The sequence below is a fragment of the Myodes glareolus genome, chromosome 26 (genome assembly GCF_982192425.1).
Source record: "Myodes glareolus chromosome 26, mMyoGla1.1, whole genome shotgun sequence".
Classification (NCBI taxonomy): domain Eukaryota; kingdom Metazoa; phylum Chordata; class Mammalia; order Rodentia; family Cricetidae; genus Myodes; species Myodes glareolus.
This window is the reverse complement of record NC_142051.1, coordinates 37,008,936-37,033,979: the sequence shown is the minus strand read 5'-3', so window position 1 is coordinate 37,033,979 and position 25,044 is coordinate 37,008,936. Positions and strand designations below refer to the sequence as shown.

Below are 25,044 nucleotides of genomic sequence, written 5' to 3'. Positions count from 1 at the left end.
GAGGTTCCTTCATCTTCTATACTTGCTGGGACCATTTAGATTTAACTAGAATTTGATTCACTTGATAGGAAGACCCACAGAAATTACCCAACCCTGTTCTCGGAGGTCAAGATGCTCCAGCTAACTTATCTTAGCTTCTGCTAAGCTGCTTGCTTGTGTAAAACCTCCCCTTGTAGCTGAGAAGTGAGACATCAGGATATGGTTTTTGCCTTTAAAACCCCCCTAAACACCTAGCGCTACACTTGGGTCCCAAATACCAAGTGTAGTTTCAGCCAGGTGCAACGAAGGCTATCAACTGTGTTATCTCTAGCGGGCTCTCCCTAGCATATCTATGAGTGTGTGTACTAGTATGAGAATCTTCTGGACTTTACTGTACCATATTGGTGTGAATGTATTTATACTTACAGCTGGTCGTCTTTTAACAAGAAATTAGGAAATGTAAACACTAATGCGCTATTTTTCCAAGGTTGTTTGGTTATTCAAATATTTTGTACTTCAAAATCTTGAGGGCAGTTTCACAGATACTATCTAACAAGACAGGTAACATTCTTTTTGTCATTCTGTTGAATCCATGTCAACGTGAGAACTGACATAGCACAGTACGGAGACTTTCAACCCCCGATGTCCATGCCACACTAAAATTTACCTTTTCACTGGAGAATGGAGTGTGTCTTTTATCAGATCTATCCCTCACTAGCTCACATTTTTTAAGCTATTCTAAGTGGCATGTAATCTTCTCATTAATTGCTGCTTACATAATGAGTTTTTTTGAATATTCACTTACATCTGAGTTTTAAATCAGGAGTGAATACTGACTGTCAAACGTCGTTTCTGCAACTACCAAAGGAATGTTTGCTTTGTGATAGATTGTTAGCTTTCCTCATTATCCCAAATTTACATTCTTGGAGAATCTCTGTTGGCTATATCTTTTTTTTTTTTTAAACAGATGGCTGGATTTGAACTATTAAAATGTGATGTGTAACTGCCTGCATTTATGTCAGGATGCTGTCTTCTTTGCGCAGCAGAGTGATGCTGGCCTTTGTGAATTGGGCATCAAACCCTGGTTTTACAATGCTGCAAGCACTTGTTCAGAACTAGGTATTTTCTTTAAATATATGAAAGAATTCATCAGTTTTCATACTTGGCATTTTTTGTCAGAAATACTTGTAGGCAATGTCTTTTATTCCTGACACTGATCATTTACCCCTATTTTCTCAGTGTTATTGGTGAGAACGAGCTCTCTACTTCACTACCCCCCCGTTGACTTTGTTTCCATTGCCATTCTTTTTCTATTCTTTTTCTCATTTTGGGACTCACACATTTTTCTACTTGCAGGTAGACACTGAGGTCACCTAGGATAGGAATCTTTCCTTTCCTAAAATGAGCTTTTGATGCTATGCATTCCTCTACAATACTACAGAGTGTGGCTCCCATAATTCTTAAGGATTTAGCTTTAATTATTTAAGAGGAAGAGGGAGACAAGAGTTGCAGGGGAGAGAGAATGACTGCAGAGGCCAAAGGAGGTCATCAAACTCACTGGAGCTGGAGTTACAAGAAGTTGTGAACCACCCAAGGTGTGAGCAGGGGACCAAATTTGGGTCCCCTGGAAGAGCAGTTCGTTCTCTTAACCACTGAGCCTACCCTCCAGAATCTCATTTGCATTCAACCCAATACACTATTCACTTTATTTTTCATATTTAAAGTTTATATATTCATGTTTATACTAGATTTATGTTCAGTACAATGAGGCTAAAAGATTCAATCTGATAATAAAAGTAACTCTGGCAACCTATAGCCAATGTAATTCTAGATATGATTTTAAATCTACCATCTTGCTGTTTATTTTCTATTTGTCCCATACCTTGTTTACCCTTTCAATCACCTTCTTTTGGATTTGTGTATGTGCGTGCGTTAGTGTTTATTAGTCAGGCATGTATGTGCCCCAGTCCACGTGCGGAGGTCAGAAGACAATCAGTAGCGTTAGTCTTCACCTTCTACAGTGTTTGAGGCAGGGTCACAGCCTTCTAGAGGTTGTCTCTGCTTCACACCTCACAGTGATGCCACAGCATTACAGATATGCCCTGCTGATTTGTTGTGGGTCCTAGGTATTCAAACTCTGGTGCTCATCAATGTGTGACTACCCATTTAGTCATTCCCAGACCGTTTGGGGTTTTGTTGCTCTTTTATGGTTGGATCTTATCATTTTTCCGTGACAGTTGACATTCTCCTTTATGCAGTCTACTTCCAGGTCTTGTCATCCTGCTTCAGTTAGTGTGAACAACTCAGGGCAGGGTATTTCACAACTTCCCAACCTTGACTACAGCCCATATGCCAGCTTTCCTTCGGTTAAGAACACAGTAACATTTTACATTTACCTTTGAAAAATGAGAAATGTCTTTAGTATTTTACATTTTTTGGTTTGTTTCTTTGAGTAGTTACAACCTTTAGGGTATCCTTTTCCTTCTTAAACATTTCCAGCCTTCCCTCTCCTGTGGTGGGCTCTTCCAGCCTTTCTAGGTCTGAAGAAAAAGTTTTATTTCATCTTCATCTTTGAAAAACATTTTCACTGAGTATAAATCTGAACTGCAGATCCACCTTCAGAACATGGAAGACACTCTGCCATGGCATCCCTTTCCTTCTATGCCCTCTTTCTTCAGCTTCTACTTTAATTTTCCTTGCAGGCTTTAAGCAATTTGCTGTCATCTGCTACCCTGAGTACTCCGAGTGCCTCTCAGGGAGACAGTGTTATAGGGCCTATTGCTAAAATACAGTAACTATTTTACACATTGTGCCTTTTGCTTTCAAATTTCCAACGGGAAGGTAAGGTAATCCCTGTTATTCCATTTCAAACAGAGGCATAAATTTCAAGTTCAAATCTTCTATGCTTTGAAAACAAAAAAATTATTTATTGTACTCAGTGTTTAAATTCATGACAAGTGTTTCACCTATACACATAAAATTACTAAATTTTTTATCAGACCCTTTTAATATACAATATATACACCTATAGAAAAAGGAAGTAGGAAAATATTAATAGATAAAAATTCAGCATATAGACAAAGTACTTCTGCATTCTAACCTTGCTTAAGTGACAGATAAAGAAACTTGTTACAAGTCATAATGCTGCCATATCCGCTAGGAAAAAAATCGCAGCATCTCTAAGTCACCTGGGAAAAGCCATATTCCTGTTTTGTTTTTGGAAATAATTATTCATAGGTTTGTGTTTATTATGTATATCCTTAAGCCTTCCATCACTTTAGAAATCCATAAAGTTAGCAAATTAAGCTACATCTTAGTAAATATGTTGATCCCAGAAAGTACAACTGGGCAACAGACCTATATACAAAGTACACAGGAGAAATCTTTGGGCAAAAGGCAACAAGAATGTTAATGGAGTGAGTAGCTCTCCTAGTCCAGTTCTATCAAACCATGGATCACAGCAGGTGGATGAGCATACCCAGCTGCTGCCAATGTGTAAATTCTTTCCATGATGAACCTATATAAATAACGCTACGGTAAGGTTAGTAATAGAAAAATACTATCTGTAACATACTATAATTAGAGAAAGTTAATGGTATAAAACACAGAAAAATAACCTATGCTTTTTACTTGTGAGAAAAATGGCAACAATATTGTAATATTTATTACCTTACAATAAATTTTCATTGATTATACATTGAGCCAAGGTGATTAAAACCTTATAGCATGATTTTGCATACCATCAATCCATTAGACAATCAGCAGATGTATAGCCCTTGAATTTTCCAAAACCTTATTAGTTTTTCATGTGTAAAGGTCGGAAACCAGAATAGGGAGCCCTCAGAAACAGAAGTGTCAAAGGTACCATGTATCTGTACAACTCAAAGTTTTAAAATACAAGCATCATACATCGAACAATAAATAAGTCAGACCTGACGTCATCAGTTAACAAGATAATGACTAATCAGCAGCATGAAAAAGATCCAATTGCCACTCTAAAATTGTTTCTTCATAAAATAGAAGGTACACCACTGTTTTGAACACTGGATACCTAAAAAGAAAATTTGGAATATAATTTGTCCATCAAAAATATAACTGTTTTAAAGAGTCACTTGTAAAACATAAACCCAGTCTGATATGCACATTTTCTTCTCTTAGGCAAAGGGCACTTAGTGTATAGCTAAGGCATTCAGAACATAAAGATCCTGTTCACTTCCCTATTAGGAAGAGGTATTCTGTGCAGTTTTAATATAAAAATATAAATATGTCTGATAGAGATGGAATAGTGCCTGGTGCAAAACCCATTGTCAAGGCCATAAAAACAATACTGACTCTGTTTCATTCTTAGTTGCCAGAAACTTCCAATCATAAACATTAAGGCATCTGAGTCTTCAGAAGTGGGTTCGTAGTCTTTTGTTTTCTTCTCTCAGCCTTTCGACTTCAGCCACCAATCCTTCATTCACTGAGTATCTTTCCAGCAAAGAGTGTATCTCATTCTGGAAAAGGGGGAATGGTTTTTAGATTACTAATTGAGCACACTATTCAGCAAGCTGGGTTTTACACACACTCAGCTGTCACTTCCTTTGTGCTCAATTAACTAGCTAAATGGTATTTCTTGGACTTAACCACAAAGATTGCCAGAGAAATTAAATATCTGCAAGATTTATAGTCACACACTTGGGAATCTTTTTGCTTAGCCATCAAAAAACAAATCTGTAAGAAAGAAGTCTTAACAAGTTCAAAAGTAGGTTAGCAGTTAGAATCTACTTCACTTGGTTAAAATGTCTGAAGCTTACTTATCTTGGCAATTAGCTGTTACAACTAAGTAAAAATATATTGTTTTTTACATGGATTTTCCCTCAGATCATAGACTCTACATTCTTTAATTCACTATGTGCTATACTTACCAGCTGTATATGAAACTGTTTAATCATCTCCACTTGCAAATTAACAATGTCCTTATGGCACGCTTCCCTAGGAAGAATATAAATCTGTTAGAACTGCAACAGTGTTACAACCCTGGACCATTCACAAAGTATCTTCCCTGTTTACATGATGAGGTATTAACCACAGATATGCTAGTGTGCAGTGACGTTTACTGTATGTTTGGCAGGACACTGACTAACCTAAAAATTAAGGAACTTATTTACCTTCACAGTGATAACTGGCATTTAGTCAATAAAGAAACAGAGACAGAGCAGGTCTAATTCAGCTAAAGTCACACAAAGGGCTGAACAGGCTGTCAGCCCAGCCATCCTCCTCTATCTCTTAGTGTGCTACGCCCCTTCTTAAAGAAGGGGTCACTGTGGAGAGACAGACTGGCCAAACACCTGCCTGACCAATGGAAACCTGGAAAGATCACTTAGGGTGCCACCTCTTGACACTAATATCAAGAACAAGCCTGGTCACCTAAAAACTCTGTTAAAATTATCCAGAGTAACAAATACAAAGAAATTTAAACTAAATTTAAAAGGCAAGCTCTTCCTGGGAAAGAAAGAGGCCAAGGTTCTAGACTGAGCATGTGCAGGAGGAGCTCCCCACGAGACAGTGAAGAGAACTAGCAAAGATTCCTTAGATTTTAATGGCCAACTGAGGACTGGCCAGAGTTTAGAATCCCAAGAATTCCGCTGTCCAGTCCGCACTGACCAACTTCCTCCCCTGGACCTTCACCAGGTGCTTACATTAAAATAAGGGAGAAGCAAAGACACAGGGTTGAAAGAGTCCCTAAGGCACAGATCGTATGACATCTCAAGGCGGGAACTAAGCCTCTGAAGCTGTATGGCCTTCACAGAGAGGAGATACCATGAGAGCTAAAGGAAATGGCGGGGTACCTCACACTGCCCCCTCTGTTACGATGACAGAGGTATCTGTATAGAACCCACTGGAAGCAGAAACAGAACAACTAACTTAGAGAGCCTGAGCCATGGGGCCTAAGGCACAGAAAGCCAGGAACAGACTCAGTAAAACAAACAAAGCACAGCAACGCAGAGGTGGCAGCAACTGTGAAGCAGAGGACACTCTGCCTAGGACTCAGGTCCTCATCAGGTAGAAAGGACGGCCTGAGTCTGAGCCCATCATTCTAATCAGCTGTCGGTGTGAACTGACATGCAGATGCTCGGATAAGCAGGCAATAAGTACTACCACAGTGATCCTATGCTTCAAAACTTCCTATTAACTGTGTGTAGTCCTTCATTAAGCCTGCCTTCTGCTTTCCTTTCTGGCCAGTTCCTTCTCTCCATAGACATTCTTAGAATTGATAGCCATGTCTCTGCTCATGCTGTTCCCAAACACTCCAATGTAAAACAAAAATCTCTTCAGCAATACCTTTCTAAATTTGCACAAGAAAATTGCTCCCATTCTGTGTTTCCAATATCATTTTATTTGCGCTAGACTCAGCTGTTATCTAGACAGTTTTGCTATTAGGCCATAAATATTTATGCAGTGCTCAAAAACCTAACTATGCACTGAAAAATAAGAGGACTCAGAGAGAAAGGACTAAGGCGGACCACATATAACCTGTGCAACTGTCTAAGTAAAGCACTAACAAAAAACAAGTCCGAATAAAAGTACCAGGACAATTAAAAAGCAAGATAAAAGTTTGGTACATAAATATTGAACATGATGAAGGCGAGGAGAACAGACTGAGGATGTGATGTTAGGAGAAAAGGCAAACGTGCCCAGAGGAGCGGACAGTCACAGACCAAAGCTTTCAGACCGCACAGCAACAACAAGCTGAGGAGCAGGACAGGCACAGCTGTCACAGGACCAAATTCCCCTGCTGTGCTTTCTTGGCCAATCTTGAACGAATTAACTCACATTAATTCATTCACACACAGTCATCCTATCAGGACGCAATGTACTTATTCCAGAGAAACTACAGCCACTGTGGGAAGATTCTCACTTTTGCATTCTTAATATCTGACACTGGGCACACCATAATTATCAAAGACAATTTTTCAGAAAGAAAATTTCTAATACTTAAAGATACACTTAAAAATATTTTAAAATTAAAAATAAGTGTACACCAATAAAAACTATACATGTCCGATTTCCTTCTTGTTATAATCCAAGTAATTACAGGTCAAAAAGGAAAAGGTCTCACACACACACAAAATCCCTGTAACTGAAAGTAACTTCCAAACTCTGAAATAACAACGAAAAGTAGGCAACAACATTCTAGAACATGTAACTTAAAAAAATTGTTTGATCCCGCAAATTTCAAAGAATATATAGATAACCCCAATATCTTAATATTCTCTGAGTGAAAAAAATCAATTTTAATTTATGATGACCTAAAATCCTAGTGCCATACCTGGAGACAATAGGAGGAACAGTCATCAAAACAATTTCATAACAAAAACTCAAATGATGGGAAGAACAGAGTTAAGTTACAGAAAGATTTTCTATTTATTTGTAACATTCTGCTGTGAAAATGAACAAAATGTACGCCCCGGCAATGCTGAAGCACGCATGGGCAGCCCGTGTACGGCGGTTCTGTTGCACTTGTCCATATTGGGTTTCATGGTCTACATGGATGAGGACGACTGACCAGGTTTCTTCCTCTAGAGGGCACCAGACCTCATTATAGATGGTTGTGAGCCACCATGTGGTTGCTGGGAATTGAACTCAAGACCTTTGGAAGAGCAGCCAGTGCTCTTAACAGCTAAACCATCTCCCTACCCCAACATTCTGATGTACTGTATCGGAAAACATAACAATTACATGTAAAAGGTATCTGTCAGGCCCGGGGAGATGGCTCTGGCTACAGACATGTCCTGTCAAGCCTGAAGACTTGGAGTATAATCTCAGAACCCACAAAGCAGAAAGAGAACTGACTCTACACGCTGACTCTGACCTCCACGTGGCTACAGTGATTTATGCTCCCATCTGAGCACCCACAAAAAAATATAAAACAAGCACTGAAGTCTGTGTCTCACACATCACTTCCCAGAATGAGTGCACTCAGGTGATCTAGAAATACCTGTGTGAGAACTACACTGAGTACATAAAACTCTGCCCACACCTGAGGTGCAAGGGCATCCTGAGGTGCAAGGGCATCCTGAGGTGCAAGGGCATCCTGAGGTGCAAGGGCGTCCTGAGGTGCAAGGGCATCCTGAGGTGCAAGGGCACCTGAGGCCCTGCGCTTCTCCATCACGTCATTTTGCTGCCCAGGACAAACGCCCCTTTTCATGGTGTCGTACGCAAAGATAAAACTTCATGTTTTCTATGATTTTGTGGTCATCAGAACTTAGACACACATAGCAATTGCCAGTGCAAATTCTGGTTCAGGTTTCACACAAGGAAAAACACACACAGTGACTAGGGAGGAACAACTCATTGCTACCTGCAGTCATCCAAGGTTTCCTGTATCATGTTCTGAATGAAGCGGATCTGAACAGAGGTCAGCGGTGCGCTGGTCCGACTGCTCCCAAGGGTATCGACTATTTTCTCTGAGAGTGAGCTGGCCACTCCAGCAGTGACCGAGGACACTACCTTTGGAACTAAAACAAATGGAGAAAATAGTAATAGTGAAGTTGGACTAAGCTATCAAACATTTCTAAATAAGATTTGGTAAAGGAAGACTTGGGAAACTGCAAAAAAACAATGTTCTTGTGACATTTAGAAAAACACTGTCTGGAATACACATTCTAGAGACAGAATTTCTATGTCTTTACTTCTCATGGTCATTTATCTGTCCATACGAGCTGCCAACTGTCTAATGTGACAACACATGATGGGGATTAGTCTTGAAGAACCCCTGAGTCGTTCCTCTTATAAAAGATTCATGTGACAAGCTGCACCACAAACCAGATGAGCCAGGACTGCTGGAAACGAACAGAAGGAGCACGGTGGTAAAGCAGTGCCACAGGCTAAGCCCTGGAGTCTGACAAACACAACTGGCTCTTAGAACCCTACAGCATAAATTCTAAGGATAAAACTTCAATACAAACTTTTTACAGACTTCAGGTATTTCCAAAGAGTCCCCTCCTACTCCATTCTATGCACACTCAATTAAATCAAACCCTTATATGTTAGACTGAGAATTGAGCTCATATCAAATGATCAGCGTTGTTGGATTTAACCACTCATGCCTTCTAATAGAAAAGGAGAACTCCTGCTGGTGACCAGTCTACAAACCCACATTCCTTTAACCTGATCTGGTCCGTGGTCTCTCTTTATCCCTTACAAGGAAACAGTCCTGGATTCCCAACTGCACATCTTCACACACAGGACAGGCCATGTGCTTACCTGGAGTTGAGGATCCATTGACTGACGGCTCATGTATCAATGGGGCTTCAGTTTCTTTTTCTGGCTTTTCATATTTTTCAAGATTTCTTATTTGGTTAGATGATGGAGAGGTATTTAGAAATCCAGGTTCAGCACCAGAGGAGATCACCTTTGCAAACTTTGTATTTAAAATAGAACAGTAACTCTAACATGTCACTTCTGATTTGACCCTGTTCCCCACAAAACCTGTATGCAGTTCTCACGTCCCCCCAGGAGGTAGGTGAGGAACAGAGAGACTGAGAAGGAGCTAATACTAGCAGCAACGGAGGTTAATAATTAATAAAATTATTAATAATAAAGATGTGAATGTTTACAAAAATTAATTCACTAAGAACTTGTTGATTACACTCAAATAGAAACACTGGGAAGCAGAAGCGAGGCAGAAGGGGGCGGGAAGCCATCTCTACATGCTTCTACATCGACGAGACAGAAATATCTGCAAACAGACACTTTTGTACTTCTGATATGATTATCTTTTAAGTTCTAGTTTTAAATATAAATTAGAAAACAAACACAGACATTTACACATGGACAGTCTTGACCTTCCTACGACTTTGGACCCCCAAGATGCTAACACTAAAGGTTCTTGGACACCTCAGATTTGCATTAACACTAAGAACAACTTGACTTTAGGCTACAGAGTAAAACTTGCTTTAGGCTGCAGAGGAAACATATTTTAAAATAATTTCCCCCCTTTTCTACATATCTCTTTTTTTTATCTCTACCTAAGACATCCAGGTTTCCACTTTAAAATCTTTAAGCAGCGGCACTACTCGAAGCAGACACAGTAGCGGTAGCTATGGACACAGGCACACCGTTACTGCTTCAGCCTCATGTCTGCAAGTGAGACCTGGCCAGAACTTTCTTCTCCTCAGTGAGAATAAAGAACATACACAGATATAGGGTTACAATATACATTATTTTAGCTTGATTTTTCGCTTTCAAATCTGAAGTTGATTTTTTTCCCTTGCGTTCATGAGAATAAAAATTATTTCTCCTCGATAAAAAAATAGGTATGAGGTATTTTCTTGCAGATATGTGGCTATCTTCAACACAGACAAGGTTCTGACAAATTTCAGAGCTGTTCTTCAGTCATTAAAAACTGACATCAAGATTTAAAACTTTCCCTGCCTCGGCAGTACATGACATCAACAATTAGGACACTAGCGGTTGCCCCTCTGAGCGGCAGACACCAAATCTGGGTCCTATGTTTCAGTGGATACCTGCTTCAAGGAGTCCTTTGGCTCCTGCTTCCCCAGGAACGCTCTCTTTGCCTCCGCTGCTAGATCAGGGCTTTCACTGTCTTCTTTCCCTGGAGACTCCATGAGGACAGCGAGAGGGCTGGAGTGCGACACCAGAGGGCTGGAAGCGACTGGGTTTTTTCTCGGGGGGAACACTGAGTTCAGCTGCACTAGAAAGTCAAGGCCTGGAAAAGGGAGGAAGTGCAGTATGCACATGAGAGTTCCCAACCTTAAACACGTGATATTAGCACTTACAATGACGGCAAATAATTTGGCAAAAGACAGGGGATCTGGATTCAGAGGACTGGCTTATTTCTTAGCTATTTCCCGGAACTGATGGAGATTTGGGAGGACATCTTTTCAAGCCTGCAACTCTATTTGCTGTGTGGAAGTGTGGTGAGCCTTTAAAGTACACATGTCCAGGCACACTGATGTGCTCTGGAGCCTTAGCAGGAAGACTAACACGCACAAGGCCAGCCTGCACTACATGGCAAGACTATCTTTGAAAGCTCCTTTTCTTGTGAAAATACTTTGAAAACTCTAAAGCACAATGAATGTTTTGGACACCTTTTGTTCTGAGTGATTTGATTTGTGTGCCTGTGGCAGTCTGTAGGGGGACCCCCTGATGAGTCATGCCTTTGACCCCCATGCACTGTGCATTCCTCTCAGTTTGCACCTGAGTTAGACGAAGAGAGGAATATGGCAGAAGTGGCGTGATGCCACTTCCATGACCAGGGTGCAGTGTGGCCTCTCTCTCACTGTCCCCTCGGAGGAAAGCAGCTGCCCTGCTGCCAGCTTAACTGAGGGGATACCCAAGGGGCAGGAGCTCATCTCTCCAGTCAAAAGCCACACAAATGAGCTATGAAGCAGTGCTGAATGCAGTTCCGGCTGATTCCTCAACTGAACCATCAAGAAAGGAAAGACCTGAGCATTTAGCCAAGTGAGGCTTAACTCCCAGAAACAATGGCCACGTATTTGCTCTTTAGAGCCGAGACAGTGGGGTAGTTGGTACACAGCAACAAAGACAGTATTACTTCTCATTTCCACAAAAATATTTCCTAAGATTTCTTACCATCTCCTTTGCCTACAGATTCATCACCTCCTTTGGTGACTACAACATCTGTAATAAAATAAGAAAATCAAATTATTTTTTATTTGCAACATTTTTAATATTAAACTATTTTTTATGTAATTTTTTTTTTTTAATTTGTGAAAAAAGAAGCTGTAGCAACTTGGGCTTCCTATTGGTATAACTGGAGTCAAACATCATCAGGAGACTGACACAGGTTTCCCTGACTCTGTCAGCTTCCTGCAGGGCAGCAACTATGAAGGTTCATTCTGCAGTCACGGAAGGAGACAGCAGTACACAAGCAAGTCTTAAAGCAGGCACCAGCGCTCAACAACCCAGTTTCACTTGATCTATTTGGTGCCTTTCTGATCTGGGGCAGGCTTCTAAGACTGTTAAACTACAATTTTTAACTAGGGATATTTAAACTAGGGATAACGCCTTGATTATCTCGCAAAATTGAGAATTAATTGAAACAAAAATATCTTACAAGTCTTAAAATGTTAAAAACATGGCTTTATTGATATTAACTTCAATCACAGACTATTGCAATATTGTTAATTATTCATTTACCAATATATAACAAAAACTGTGAACTCGATGTTAACACATTGACAGAAGAATGGGCAAAAGTCATTAGCAAATTCACCTGAAATACAAATGACCAATAGCAAATGAATACCTAATGAGAAATCTTGTTATCTGTGTTATGTATATTTACCTCTCTCTCTCTCTCTCTCTCTCTCTCTCTCTCACACACACACACACACACACACAGAGAAGACTTTTAAAGTTCTTGGATTCCTCTTAATATAAAAATTGTTTAACAGATGAAGAAACTGAGGAACAAAGATTAAGCCTTTTCCTTAGAGAACTGCACCCTTGAGACTGACCAATTCAGTCAACAAAAGCATTATATTTGACCATGTTTCCTGACCACAAAGGTGAAGCCCCAATAAATGGAGACATAGACCTCAAATTGGACAGCTGAGAAAACAATGCAGCGACTACAAGAAAAGCTAGGCTGTTCATGAATCTACACTTAGACACTTCCAAAGGAGCTCTCTCCTTCAGTCTTAAATCCTAAAGTTGCTCTCTCCTTTCCCCTACCGCGTGTGTGCGCGTGTGTGCGTGCATGTGTGCGCGTGTGTGTTTAAATTCTCTGCTATGGACACTTAGATTTTCTTTTGATTTTTTTCAATATTATAAATAAAACAGTAAACACACAAATCTTACAGATGTCTCTGAATACTTTCTGAGGTAAACTGGTAGAAACAGAACTCAGGCCATAAAGTATGAATAATTTAACTGTCAAACTGCCCTCTAGACATCTGCCTGGATCACTGATGACCCTGCTATTAGCACTGATCCACCCCACTAAGGAATGTGAGCCTCGGCAGAACTGAAAAGCACCAAGGTGGCAGAGGTTTCTTTTTAATGGTGACATCTAGAGGGTGGTGACAGAGATGATGTAATATACACATGAAACTATCATACATAAGTGCAAAAGAAGAGACAATCTAGTACCTCACCATAAAACATTGAATAAATATCAAATAAATACTAAGAATTTTTATTTTGACACACTAAGCATCCACGATCTTAAGGAGGTTTATCTGAAGCACATACAAGTCAACGATTGCTTATACTGGCAGAAACTCCTTGAAGAAATTCTCTTGGCACCTAAGCTGCGAAATGGAGCACTTGCCTAACATACAGAAGACCCTGGGTGGACCCCCAGGACAAGGTCAGGGGAGGACCAATCTTCGTGGAAACTAAAATGCAACCTTAGGAGCCGTGCCCAAGGTCAGCGTTTGCTTTAGCAGGCTAGATTCTCACATGTGAGGTACAGGAAAGATCCCGCTAAGGAGCTGAGAAAATGAACAAAAAGCACTGTATTGACTTAGACCCACATCTAACAGCAGCAAGAGACTGTACCCACTGACCTGAACACTTACCGTCTCTGACTGGTGAGAACATGTCACCTAAACTACTTTTCCTAGTATCATCAAAGCTGGAGAAATCTTGACTTTTTCCACCATCTGTTTCCTTAGATAAAATATCTGTGTTTATGCTTCGAGAAGACAAGCCTTGGGAGAAATGGATACAAAAATCAGTGCTTTGATGTACATCTAAACAACTGTTACCACCAGAACTAGATTGCAAAAATGAACATCACCCATACTGTGGCAGCTTTATAATTGAGCATCAAGAAAAGCAGAAGAATATGTCAGTGAAGGACTTTTCAAAACAAACAGCTCATTTGTTCTAGGAATCACTACAGCAGACAATTTCTAAAATCATCAATATGCATTTGCTGCCCTCTTAAAGTATACGGAATACAATATATGACTGCTATGCTTATGACTGTCTATAAATGAGTAAGACAGATCTACCAGGCATAAAGCATGACGTCTCAAGTACAACAGCAGCCAGCTAACATTTGTTCTCCAACTTGCAGAAAGGCCTCTTACCTCCATCAAAAGTCTTTTTTCACTAAGAGTGGGATTTAACTTGACTCTCAGCATTCTCGAGCTAAAGAACTCAGTAACACTTTGTTATTTACTAGCAATAAGAGAGTACCAGACTCGTAAAGGACAGTGCAGTAGGCAACAGTAAAGAGCTGCTAGTTAGTGCATGGCTTTCGAGCTAAGGCTTTGTGGGAGAAACCATAGATCAGGACCATCCTGCTTAGCCTAGGGGTGTGAGTGAAGAGGTGAACTCCAGCTCCTTCACCGGCAGCGTACTGCTGCACCTTTGAAAAGGAGCTTGGCTTGGCACCTAAACCAACTGCTAGAAGGCCAAAGCGCCCGTGTATCACAGCACTGACAGGTGTTTCCGGCAGTGCTCTCAGCCTGGCACAGTGACACACACCAGTAAGCCAGCACCAGGAGGCTAAAGAGTCCAGGTTAGCTTGGGCTACAGAGTGAGAGGGATGAAAGGGAAGAATGTGGGCAGGGAGTAGCTTGCCCCCTTTTTTCTATGTTTTGAACGTATTTGAATGAATGTTTTAGCCTTTGAAACAGAACAGTGGGTTAGTATCACAAAAAACAGTAGAAAAGCCTTAATTTTCATTTCTCAAAAACTGTTATTTCCTACTTAAACTGAAAACCAGCACAAGTCTATAGGGTGTTTTTTTTTTCAATAACTATGTTGGATAACTCTAGTAGAAATAGGAATTTTTAAAACTTTAGATTAATTGCTGATATACTCTAAAGTAAGTCATCACCATGGTCATGATTGTAATCACAGTATCACCTAATACTGTGGTTTACTGAGTGTCTCATGAGTCAGGGACACATGTTCTCAGATTGTCATAATAATCTTAAAGATTAAACATTATCATGGTGTATAAACAATGAGACAGTAGAGGCCAGCATGGCGCAGTCAGAACACTGCTTGCAGTAGAAGCTGCAGAGGATCCCAGACCCCACAAGAAAAGAAGAGCAGGGTGCCTGCCGTCCCGGCAATGGGGAGGCAGAGGCATGGATCTCTGGAGCAACCCAGAGAGAAACCCTGTGGACAGTACCGAAGGAATGTGGCGCCAAAGCTGTTCTCAGGCTTCCATGCACAGAGGCACACAAAGCTGTGCTTCTGTATGTAAGATGGGGTAAGACGGCACAACTATGCCAAAGGGCAGGGCTTGGGCAGCCTGCCATGATGAGTAAAAGTTCTCTGCAAGCTGACAGGTATTTCAAAATCATCAGAAATCTGTTTGTGGGGACAAAACAAATACTTGGCCTAAAATTTTGAGGCTCTGTTAAGAGCTGTCGTTAATCAGTACCCAGCAGACCCAAGCCTTCATTTGCTAATGAGTGCAGTCATCCTTATAGAAGAACTACTTATTAAAAACTGATACTCGAGTTCATGGTTTATAAACTACTATTTTAATCTTTTAAAGTTATGAGTAAGAATGGCAGAATCATTTATGAAAATCATGGCAAATTTTCATAACACAATTAACTTAGCATTTTAGGAGACATTCAGTTATATTTCAAAAATAATTTCTTCTAAATAGACAGCTACAATGTTTGTCTCCAAGTTCTTAAATATGGACCTAGTTGTTTGAATGTTGTGACCAGTCTGTGAGAGTGACAGAGACCCTCACGGGAAATTGACACTATCACAGTCAGCACACTTGGGTTTGTCAAACTTTGTTTGGCTGCTATTTACAAGTGATAAATTCATACAGAGAAGCAAGGACTTGTCCCGCAAAGTGAAAGACAGAGTAAGGTGTTTTCTGAGACTTCAGACTGTGGTCCTAGCTCCGACTGCTGGCGCAGTGAAGTCAGTCCTACAGCACACCTTAACCGGCTGGAAGGAGTCAGTCGGCAGGGTTGTCAGAAGAGACTACCCACACACTATTACTCTCAGTTAAAACGGTTTAATACATCAGGCACTATGCAGCATTTAAAATACCCTGTCACCCGACTTACTTTTCATTTGTGATATGAAACATTAAGAGCCATAAGTTCAAACCAAACAGACAGCACTGGTATTCCTACTCTTTGCTCATGACATAACGAAAAATCAGCCAGTCTGAGGAGTCTTAAAGAAGCATTTCTGAGTCAGCATTTTGTAGCTGAAACAATCGCTCTTTCTCACACCGGAATGCAGTTAAAGAGTTAGGGCTCCCGAGAGCTTGTTATCAAGGCAAAGCTAGCAAGCTTCTTTTCTTCAGTGGGATCTACAAGGGAGTTTTGCCTAAACACTCAAATGAGTCCCAGGTTCTCAAAAAAAGTGCTAATTATGTAACATTTGGACAAAGGCAAAGCCCTCAGAACACTCTGACATAAGCAAAATTACCTGCTTTATCCTGAGCAGCAGCGGCTCCTCTGACCACAGAGGAGGTCACAGGCTGTGGGAGAACTGTGGCAATGGAAGGGGCAGTTGCTTCTCTGACGGGTCCAGAATTCTGAGCAGCCCCACTACTGCTGCTCACAGCAACACTCCGTTTGTTCACTGATGTGCCCTTATTTGAGCAGCCTTTATTTAAACTTGCCTGAATGGAAGAGAATATTTAAAAGCTCGGGTTACTAATGTGTCATACTATAATTAATATTTTATAAATGCTCTCTGAAATTAAAAACTCAATTTTTCTTCTTACAAAGCTTTCTGGTATATCTGAATTCTGCTCTAAACAAAAATGCATTTTAGACTACTTTTGATGAGGGTTTACATAAGAATTAAATATTAAGTAAGTTTAAAATCAAGTATCAATAGCTTTATACTAAAACTATGTACAGCGTCACCATATAAAGTAACTATGAAGTAATACAATGCTGTATTTAGTGGACAAGATATAACTTTCATTTTCTGAGCTAGGGATTTTTAGTACAGCTGAAAATGTTGAAAAGAGAACATTTCACCTTCGTCAGAGTCGTGGAATACTGAAACGCTATACACTGTACAGATGTCTTGTGGGCACTGATGGTTTTCACGGGGGATTTCAACATCCTTAAGTCGTACTGATATATTTTCCCACGGGAAGATCCAATAGCCAAAGTGGCTCCATCAGGCATAAAATCTACTGCAGTCAGAGGAGTGTCGGCCACTAAAGTTTTCACCAGCCTGTGGAAAATGAGGGGCATATGCAAATACATCAGTACATCTAGGAGTATAAGCTTATACGACATAACTGTTTATCAAAAACTCTTAGTTTCGAGGACATCTTAGACACGCAGGAGCTGTAAAGTAAAGAACTGAACATTCCACCCTGCTTTTGTCTTCACATCACAGGGCACAGCCTACATTTTCCAGGTAGAGCACCTACTTCCTGGAGTCAGTACTCTACGGCAGGGATGTGGTGAGCCCCCAGTGTCACTCCACAATCAGCCACCAGCACCACATATCTAGTTTCCACTTAGTGGCCTGCTTGTCTCTGGGGGACTGTAACCTTTCACTGAGCAGATGCTACTGTATTCTGAGTTGTGCATTTCTTGACCAAAAGCTAAAAGCAACACAGTTCATGTGGCCAATGGAGACTGATTTGCTCCTTGCTGGTCTCTCTGGTACTAGACAAAGAGGTGAAACAAAGGCTTACTGAGCTTAGAGGCTGCCAGATAATGAAACAAGTCACTCATTAGAGCACTGGTGCAGCCGAGCATTGCAGCGCTAGAGTGCTGGTACAGAGGAGCACTGGAGCATTAGAGCACTGGAGCACTGCAGTGCTGCTGCACTGGTACACAGGAGCACCACAGCGCTGGTACACTGGAACACCGCAGTGCTGGTACACTGGGGCATTACAGCACTGGAGGACCGGTACACTGGAACATTGCAGTGCTGGGCACTGGCACACTGCAGCACTGGAGCACTGCAGCATTGCAGCACTGGAGCACTGGAGCACTGCAGCATTGCAGCACTAGAGCACTGGAGCACTGCAGCATTGCAGCACTAGAGCACTGGAGCACTGCAGCATTGCAGCACTAGAGCACTGGAGCACTGCAGCGTTGCAGCACTAGGGCACTGGAGCACTGGAGCACTGCAGCATTGCAGCACTAGAGCACTAGGATTTCAATGGTTCAAAGTTCATCTACCCAATCAGGGCCCACATTCCTTAGAAACACCTGGTAATGTCTGGACACTATCATAACTCAGCAAATGTCACTGTGCTTAGTGGGGAGATACCAAAAACAGTGTTGAAATATATTATGGTGCTCAGGATGGCACCCATAACAGAGAAATACCAGTCCAAAATATAATTAGGTTAGGAACTCTAATACAGAAAATAAATTTTAAAACAAAACTGCTTTAAAATATGTTTAGTTGACCTACCCCACTGAAAATGGTGTTAGCCATGTGGCTAACATAGATAAGAATAACATGTTAATATAAGTTATAAGAGCTAATAAGAAGTCTGAGCTAATGGGTCAATCAGTTTATAACTTTTAAAAAAATGTTTAGTTATACTTTACAAAAGAATCTTAAGGCTGATGAAACAAAGATATACAATGAAGAACCTCTCTTTCCCTTTCTCTCTTTCCCTCTCTCTCTCTCTCTCTCCCTCTCTCTCTCCATTCATGGTCTAAAAGCATCCTAATGTCCATGCCATATCCATTATTCTTTCCTACATGAGAAAACAAAATAAAAAGTTCATATCCCTTGATAGAGATCAGATGCCTGTGTAAGTCACAAACATGTCTGCTAATGAAGTAACTGTCATTAAATTAAAGCATGGACTTAGGGCTGGGATGTAATTCAGTGGATAGATAGCTTGCCTAGCACACAGAAAACCCTAGGCTGATGCTAAGTACCACATAAACTGGGTGTGGTGACATAGGCCTATGTCTCAAGTATTCAGGAAGAGGATCAAGTTCAAGGCCATCTTTAGCTAACTGGCTAGTTAGAGGCCTGCCTTGGCCAGGTGAGACCAGATAACGTCACACTTACTTCTTACTTGAGGTGTCATAGAGGATGATTCTTTTATCCAGACCTATGGTTACAAACAGCAGTTCATTGACAGGAGAGAAACAGATGCCTGAAGCTGGAGCCTTGTGTGTACTGTCAAAGCTATGGTATGAGCTCTGACTGTTGACATCCCAGAGGGTCACTACTCCATTATCCGAAACACTGCCGAGGAGAGACTTCTTAAACAGGGAGTACTTCACGTGCCGGACAGGCTGTGATACAAAGACACACTGGTGTGACTGCCACAGTCATAAACATCCATACACATGACTGAAGTCCATCACTTCTGTCTACACTGGGTTAGGACTTCTCTGATTTAAAAAGACAGACATGTTTTGGCCACAAATCCCACCATATTACTTAACATGCTATAAGATGGCTCTGCAACATTTTCATGTTCTTAGTTGACACAGCTTTTTCAATCTCCTCCACTTCAACTGTTAATACAACGTATCCACGTTGACTGTATGAATTAACCAGGCTCAGAACAGTCACCATAAATACAAGGCACAGCCAGTCAAATCCCAAAAGAACACTGGGAGAGAGTGAGAATATTTTACCCTCATTTCCTTTATACCCCTTAGACTCTGAGATGCACTAATCCGTGTGGGGCCTGTGGAACTGACAACCCAGCACAGAAGTACAAAGGAGGGACTGGGGCAGGCTGAACCTTCATAGGAAAGGCATCAGCCTGAGGACAGTGCTGGCCTTTCTCTAAACACTAATCCCCACCAGGAACTTCCTTTCTAGTTTATCTGGCCTAGAAGATTCAGGCTGAGTAAACAGGTCTTGGATAAAATTGATTGAGTCATATCTACTTCTCCTAAAATACTGCTTTTAGATTTCTATTGGTATCACACAATTAATTTTGCTTTAAAAACCTTATAATCTACTTAATTCTAAGATTTCTTTTGTCTCCAACAAAAGTTAAGAAATAACATAGAACAAAGTCTGACCAAAGAAACATCTGTTACCAAACACTGACAGCAAGATAAATCACTGTTAATTCATTAAATGTGGCTCCTTGTTCTCATGTAGTTAAAGAAAATGATGAGTCAGTTAGTGTCCATTTTTGCCGACAAAAAAACACAACCAGGTGAAGACACAATCTTTCTTTTGGTCTATATCTGAGGGGGAAAAAAAGAACTATGTGGGGTTTTTTGTTTGTTTGTTGTTTTGATTGCCACTTTTAGTCACTATATTTTTGGTTTGGGGTAAGGCTTTCTTCTGTAGTCCAGGTCAGCCTGAACAGATTCAGGAATGTTCCTTTCCACAGATTACAGAAGAATCAGATGCTGTAGCTAGCTTGCAGAGCATGCCTTAGGCTAGGCCCTGGTGGTGAGTCAGATCCTGAAGGTGATCCCGGCCCTCCAGTAGTTGTAGGCAGAGATCACAGTTCAAGCTCACCTTATATAGTGAGCTGGAGGCCACACTAAACTGCAGGAGACCCTGTCTCAAAAATAATTTTTATTCTTAATTAAAAAAAAAGACAAAGAACGCCAAATGTCTTTACCATAGCCATAGATCACTGCAGCTTTCTAAATTACTCAAAAGCAATACTTTACAAGTCTTAAAGATTAAACAGCATAAAATATAAATTTTATAAGTTCAGTGAACAAACAGGATTGCTTATTTTTCTCCTGTATAAACAATTCTCTTGCATAGATAAAATTGTCACAGGCAGTTTTGGGATGCAGTTTGGATTTAAGGGTAGGAGGTGTGCTAATGCAATTAAGTTGAAAGGCCACCAACCTCTGGCCCTAAGTAAGCATTCTTAGACTGGCTTTATGGGGAATTATAACCTAGGGATACAGGTAAACTCTGAGCCACAAACACTCCACCCTAAGAAAGCAGTTTGTTGTCTTTCTCACCTCTGTCTGACTCCCCTAGGGAGACAAGCTATTGTTACCAGTTGTGTAAGTTTCAGACCCCAGGCAGACTCCAGACCACTTCTTTCCCCTCAGGGCCCCTTAGTTTTCCTCTTGCTCTGCCCCATTTCTGCAGAGCCTGAGTGCTGGACTTCCTGGAATGTTTGTGATTTCATTTGGCAAACAATCAAAGTATAAATAAATAAACAAACAAAAACTCCTTAAAAGTTTTCTGTAGCACTTTTTAAGCATTCATAAGGATATGGTCAACATTTGACTGAAAAGCACAAAAAGAATGTTTTAAAACTGACCATAGGGTCACAGAAGTGGTAGTCTGTCAGAGGACACGGGGGTCATCCTAATGTCAGTCATGGCAGCTAACCTCTAAAAACACTGCTAGCCAGAATCATTGCAGCCACTACACAGCTTTGCTACTTTATGTAATAAAATTTCAGATATTGATAAGACCTGATTTAGTTATAACCTAAATTCTATAAACTACTTCAAGTTTGGGTAGCCTATTAGAAACATAGTAAGGGGGAAAAGTTTAAAGATAACCATATATATCTCTCTGATAAACGCAGCCTCACGGAGAGGCTCAGCCAAGATCCTGGGTATAAACATTAGAATTCTCTTAACCTCTGTGCTGTCATTTACAAAGTAACCACTGCTGTGGGCGACGCTTCTGGACAGGTCTATCTCTATAGAATATCAAGACATTTGCCAAACAAAGTACTAACCTGCCACACTATGTAAAATACATATTAATATGTTTAATAATTAATAACTTGTTATGCAATTTTTCTATTACAGACCTTATTATTTCCAGGAGGGAGGGGAACCTACTAAGAAGCTTATTGCAGGGGGGACCAAGCACTTTAAGTATCTTTTTTTTTTTGTCTGTTTGCTTTGTTTGGGTTTTTGTTTTTTTCCAAGACAGGTTTCTCTGTGTAGCCCTGGCTGTCCTAGAACTTGCTCTGTAGACCAGGCCAACTCACAGAAATCCAGCTGTCTCTGTCTCACAAGTGCTGGGATTAAGGCATGAGTCACCTCACCTGGCTTTTTTTTTCTTACAACACATTATCACTATGTAAGAATGCATTTGTTTTTGTCAAGAGGTTGTTTCTAAATATAAAAGATACTACTCATATAAGTAGAGGTCTGGCAAACTTTGTCCTAAATCCACTGAAAGTGAACACATCATCACACTGTGATCATGCAGCTGAGGACATTGCATCATGAGCAGCCACACCTGTGTCCCAATAAAATTTCATTTACAGAAAGGAGTAAGCGGTTCTTAGGGTAAGGAATTCTGATATCTACTATGGGTACTTGCAAGAAAATTTAAATGACAAAGAAAGTAAATTCAACTGTAACCTCACAACTACAGAAAAATGGCTTACCATTTCTGGTGGTACCCTAAGTACCTTTCTGTACACAGACCTGTATGTGAAGCGGGACAGAGCGGATCCCTGTAAATACTTTATTCACTTCCTTTTAATTTTGCTGATTCTCTTTTTGTCAGATCAGAAACAGTCTCAAGGTTTCTGGACACCACCTCCCACCTGTGGACATTCTCTCCAGAAGTTCTGTGGGGTGGAGTGGGGGTTCGGCTTCCTGCGGTTCCCTTCTCTGGCCAAGGGCACTCTTCCAGCAGGAAGAAATCATTTCAGACCCCTGAATCCCTCCTTCATTTATCCCAAAGCCATTAACCAGAGACACTGATCACTGAGAAGACATTAAAGGTCTACTCTGGACAGATGGGTCACCAGAGGCCGGTTCCCCTGTTCCTAGAGCAAGCACTTCAGTCCCCACTTCACCCTAACCTGCTGTGTCCTCCCTCGATCCCAGCGGAACTCTGCCTGCCCCAAGTCCCATCTGCTGCTGCTCAGAACCATCTGAACACAAGTCACAGAAACAGACGCAGACTGGTGACCGCTCTGTGCCCACTCACCGTCTATGGCTGAAATATTAGCTCCTCAGTGAACCTGTTCCTAAATTTTATTGAAAAAGGCCAAAAGCAGAAGAGATTTTCAGATTATTAAGATATAGTGCAAGCGATTATAAAAAATTTGAAAACTATCTAAAATAGGAAAATCTTTAGGTAAACACAAACAGTGACATTAAGTAATAAAAATCAATCACTGAAAATTAGTGAGAAGGATTAGTATGACCATACCTGGGACACAACACAGTGACAAAAGAAAGGCAGGAAACAAGTTTAGACAAAGAAAATGATTTTGTAAGAAGACAAAGCTATGTATACAGAAACACATAACATAGTATTTTTCAAATAATTTTCATTAACGTTAGGAAGAGGAAAAACATAAGGGAAAAAAATCTCTCAAAATAGGAACAAAGTAGCAATTTATTTTATGCTCATATAATAATATGACTGCTTTAAGAACATAACGCAGGAGCTAGACAAGAATATAACAGATGCTAAAGAAATACATAGGTTATTAAAGACATGTTATCATGCCAAATGTCTCCCCAATATAAATTATACTAATGCTCCTATAAACATAAGGATCACTAGTCTAGAAATAAAGCTCTGCAGTCAAACCTTTTTTTTTTAGCATAAAGTGAATTATAATTAAAAGTTTTCTGTAGAGCCAGAAACAGAACCCAGGTCTTCCTAGGGTTTCTACAATTGAACTATATTCCAGCCTTAAATTTATTCTTTACAAAATAATTATCATTTTAAAAGATAATTAATAATCACTCACAGTTACCAGATCTTTGTACTCAAGCATGCTTATTAAGACTTATAAAATCTACAGATAAAACAAACTATTCACTTAAGAAAAACCAGTGGGTTTAAACATGTGTATTTTAAAACCTTGCCTGCTTTACCCAAACTCCCTTTTTAATCTAAGGCATCAATAATACAGATCCACACTTTTAACTGCTTGGGGAAAGGCAACATGGTAAACCCTCATCGAGACCAAGCTGCTGAACTTGCCCAGTGCTGACAGCAGCTCTGCAGAGCAATGTATTTCTTTTTCCCATGGAGAAAACACTGCTCCACATAGAACTAACTGCTTCAGTTCATCTCAGACGTTCCAAAGTAAGACTCTAGACACATCCAGGCAATCTCCCTTCTGATGGATTTCAGTCTGATGCAGATTCTGAGAGACACCAAGGACTTGTCATTCCCTCTAAGCCAATCTGGTGATGATTACAACCTCAAATCCTTGATTGTTTACAGAAACAAAAATAACATTTTCAATTTAATCATGGGTATGTATTGTGTCTTGTCTACTACTTTTTCCCAATAACCCAGACCCTGGGTACAGTAAGAACCAACAACTGAGCTGAACAACTGTATACTTGAATTTTAGAATGTCAACGTCTGACACACTTGAGATTTTGTGAACGATTAAATTTTTAAATGAATATTTAATATATTTGAAATCTCAAATGAATTTTAAGAAATCTTATAATAGAATTTTTAATGATTGCTCAAGTGGCAATTCTATCCTTCTGGTAATGATAGATAAACTGCAATTAAACAGCAGGGAAAGAACTAATGTAAAAACGCCTTCAAGTACTTCCAGTATGCTAAGTCAGACTTGAGTGTGCAGAATCCCCACACGGACTGTTCTGAGATATCTAGAACTGATCTTATATATAAAGAAGCCAACTCTATTTTCCTGCCTATGTATTTTTCTCTTAATGGTATAGCTTATGAAAGAATATGAGATAATACAGTAAATCACAAAAGTGATTTTAATGTGAGTTCGAGGCCAGCCTGATCTACAAGAGCCAGTTCCAGGAAAGCTACAGAGAAGCCTTGTCTCAAAATAAAAAAAAAAAAGTTCCCAACAGCAGCTAACATTCATTGATCTTAGCCTAGTGTTGCCAAGTAAAAGCAAAGCCCACTAAGGCCCCTTCAGAGATACTGGCTGTCCTAAGAGGAGGCAGCATGTCCAACAACATCTCAGGTTCTGACTGCTCTGGACTGGCACTACACATGAGCTGTATGCACTCTTGGTTTCCTAAACAAGAAGATAAACTTCATTCGGTTTTCTGATAAAACTAATCAATCAAAAAACTAAAATCAAAATTCAATTACTGCACACCTGAAGACATCTAGTGTTTACCTGTGATGAGCGTATGGGAGAGAAGAGGAGGAAAGAGAAGGAATTCTACAGGGGGTGGGGTGGGAGGACCCCAGAGCTTTGAAGAGGAA

General features: G+C 40.4%; 1 protein-coding gene and 1 non-coding gene across 4 annotated transcripts in view; both read right to left on the bottom strand.

Moving 5' to 3' along the window:
• Positions 1 to 3,602: 3,602 nt before the first annotated feature.
• Nedd1 (NEDD1 gamma-tubulin ring complex targeting factor) overlaps positions 3,603 to 25,044 on the bottom strand; it is a 34,274-nt gene continuing 12,832 nt past the window's right edge. For 2 of the 3 annotated variants that reach the window (XM_048418185.3, XM_048418186.3), the window contains exons 6-15: positions 18,964 to 19,193; positions 16,944 to 17,145; positions 16,381 to 16,576; positions 13,533 to 13,664; positions 11,581 to 11,628; positions 10,491 to 10,693; positions 9,229 to 9,385; positions 8,324 to 8,480; positions 4,887 to 4,953; positions 3,603 to 4,475 (exon numbers count right to left, since the gene is read on the bottom strand). In XM_048418185.3, coding sequence (XP_048274142.3) covers positions 4,371 to 4,475; positions 4,887 to 4,953; positions 8,324 to 8,480; positions 9,229 to 9,385; positions 10,491 to 10,693; positions 11,581 to 11,628; positions 13,533 to 13,664; positions 16,381 to 16,576; positions 16,944 to 17,145; positions 18,964 to 19,193 — 1,497 coding nt within the window. In that variant the 3' untranslated portion in view covers positions 3,603 to 4,370. The remainder of the gene's footprint in view (positions 4,476 to 4,886; positions 4,954 to 8,323; positions 8,481 to 9,228; positions 9,386 to 10,490; positions 10,694 to 11,580; positions 11,629 to 13,532; positions 13,665 to 16,380; positions 16,577 to 16,943; positions 17,146 to 18,963; positions 19,194 to 25,044) is intronic. The other variant, XR_014999779.2, reaches the window with a different exon arrangement.
• On the bottom strand, positions 7,177 to 7,319 carry LOC125390145 (small nucleolar RNA SNORA79). The gene has a single exon (XR_007228675.1). It is a non-coding gene; the product is annotated as a small nucleolar RNA SNORA79 (small nucleolar RNA).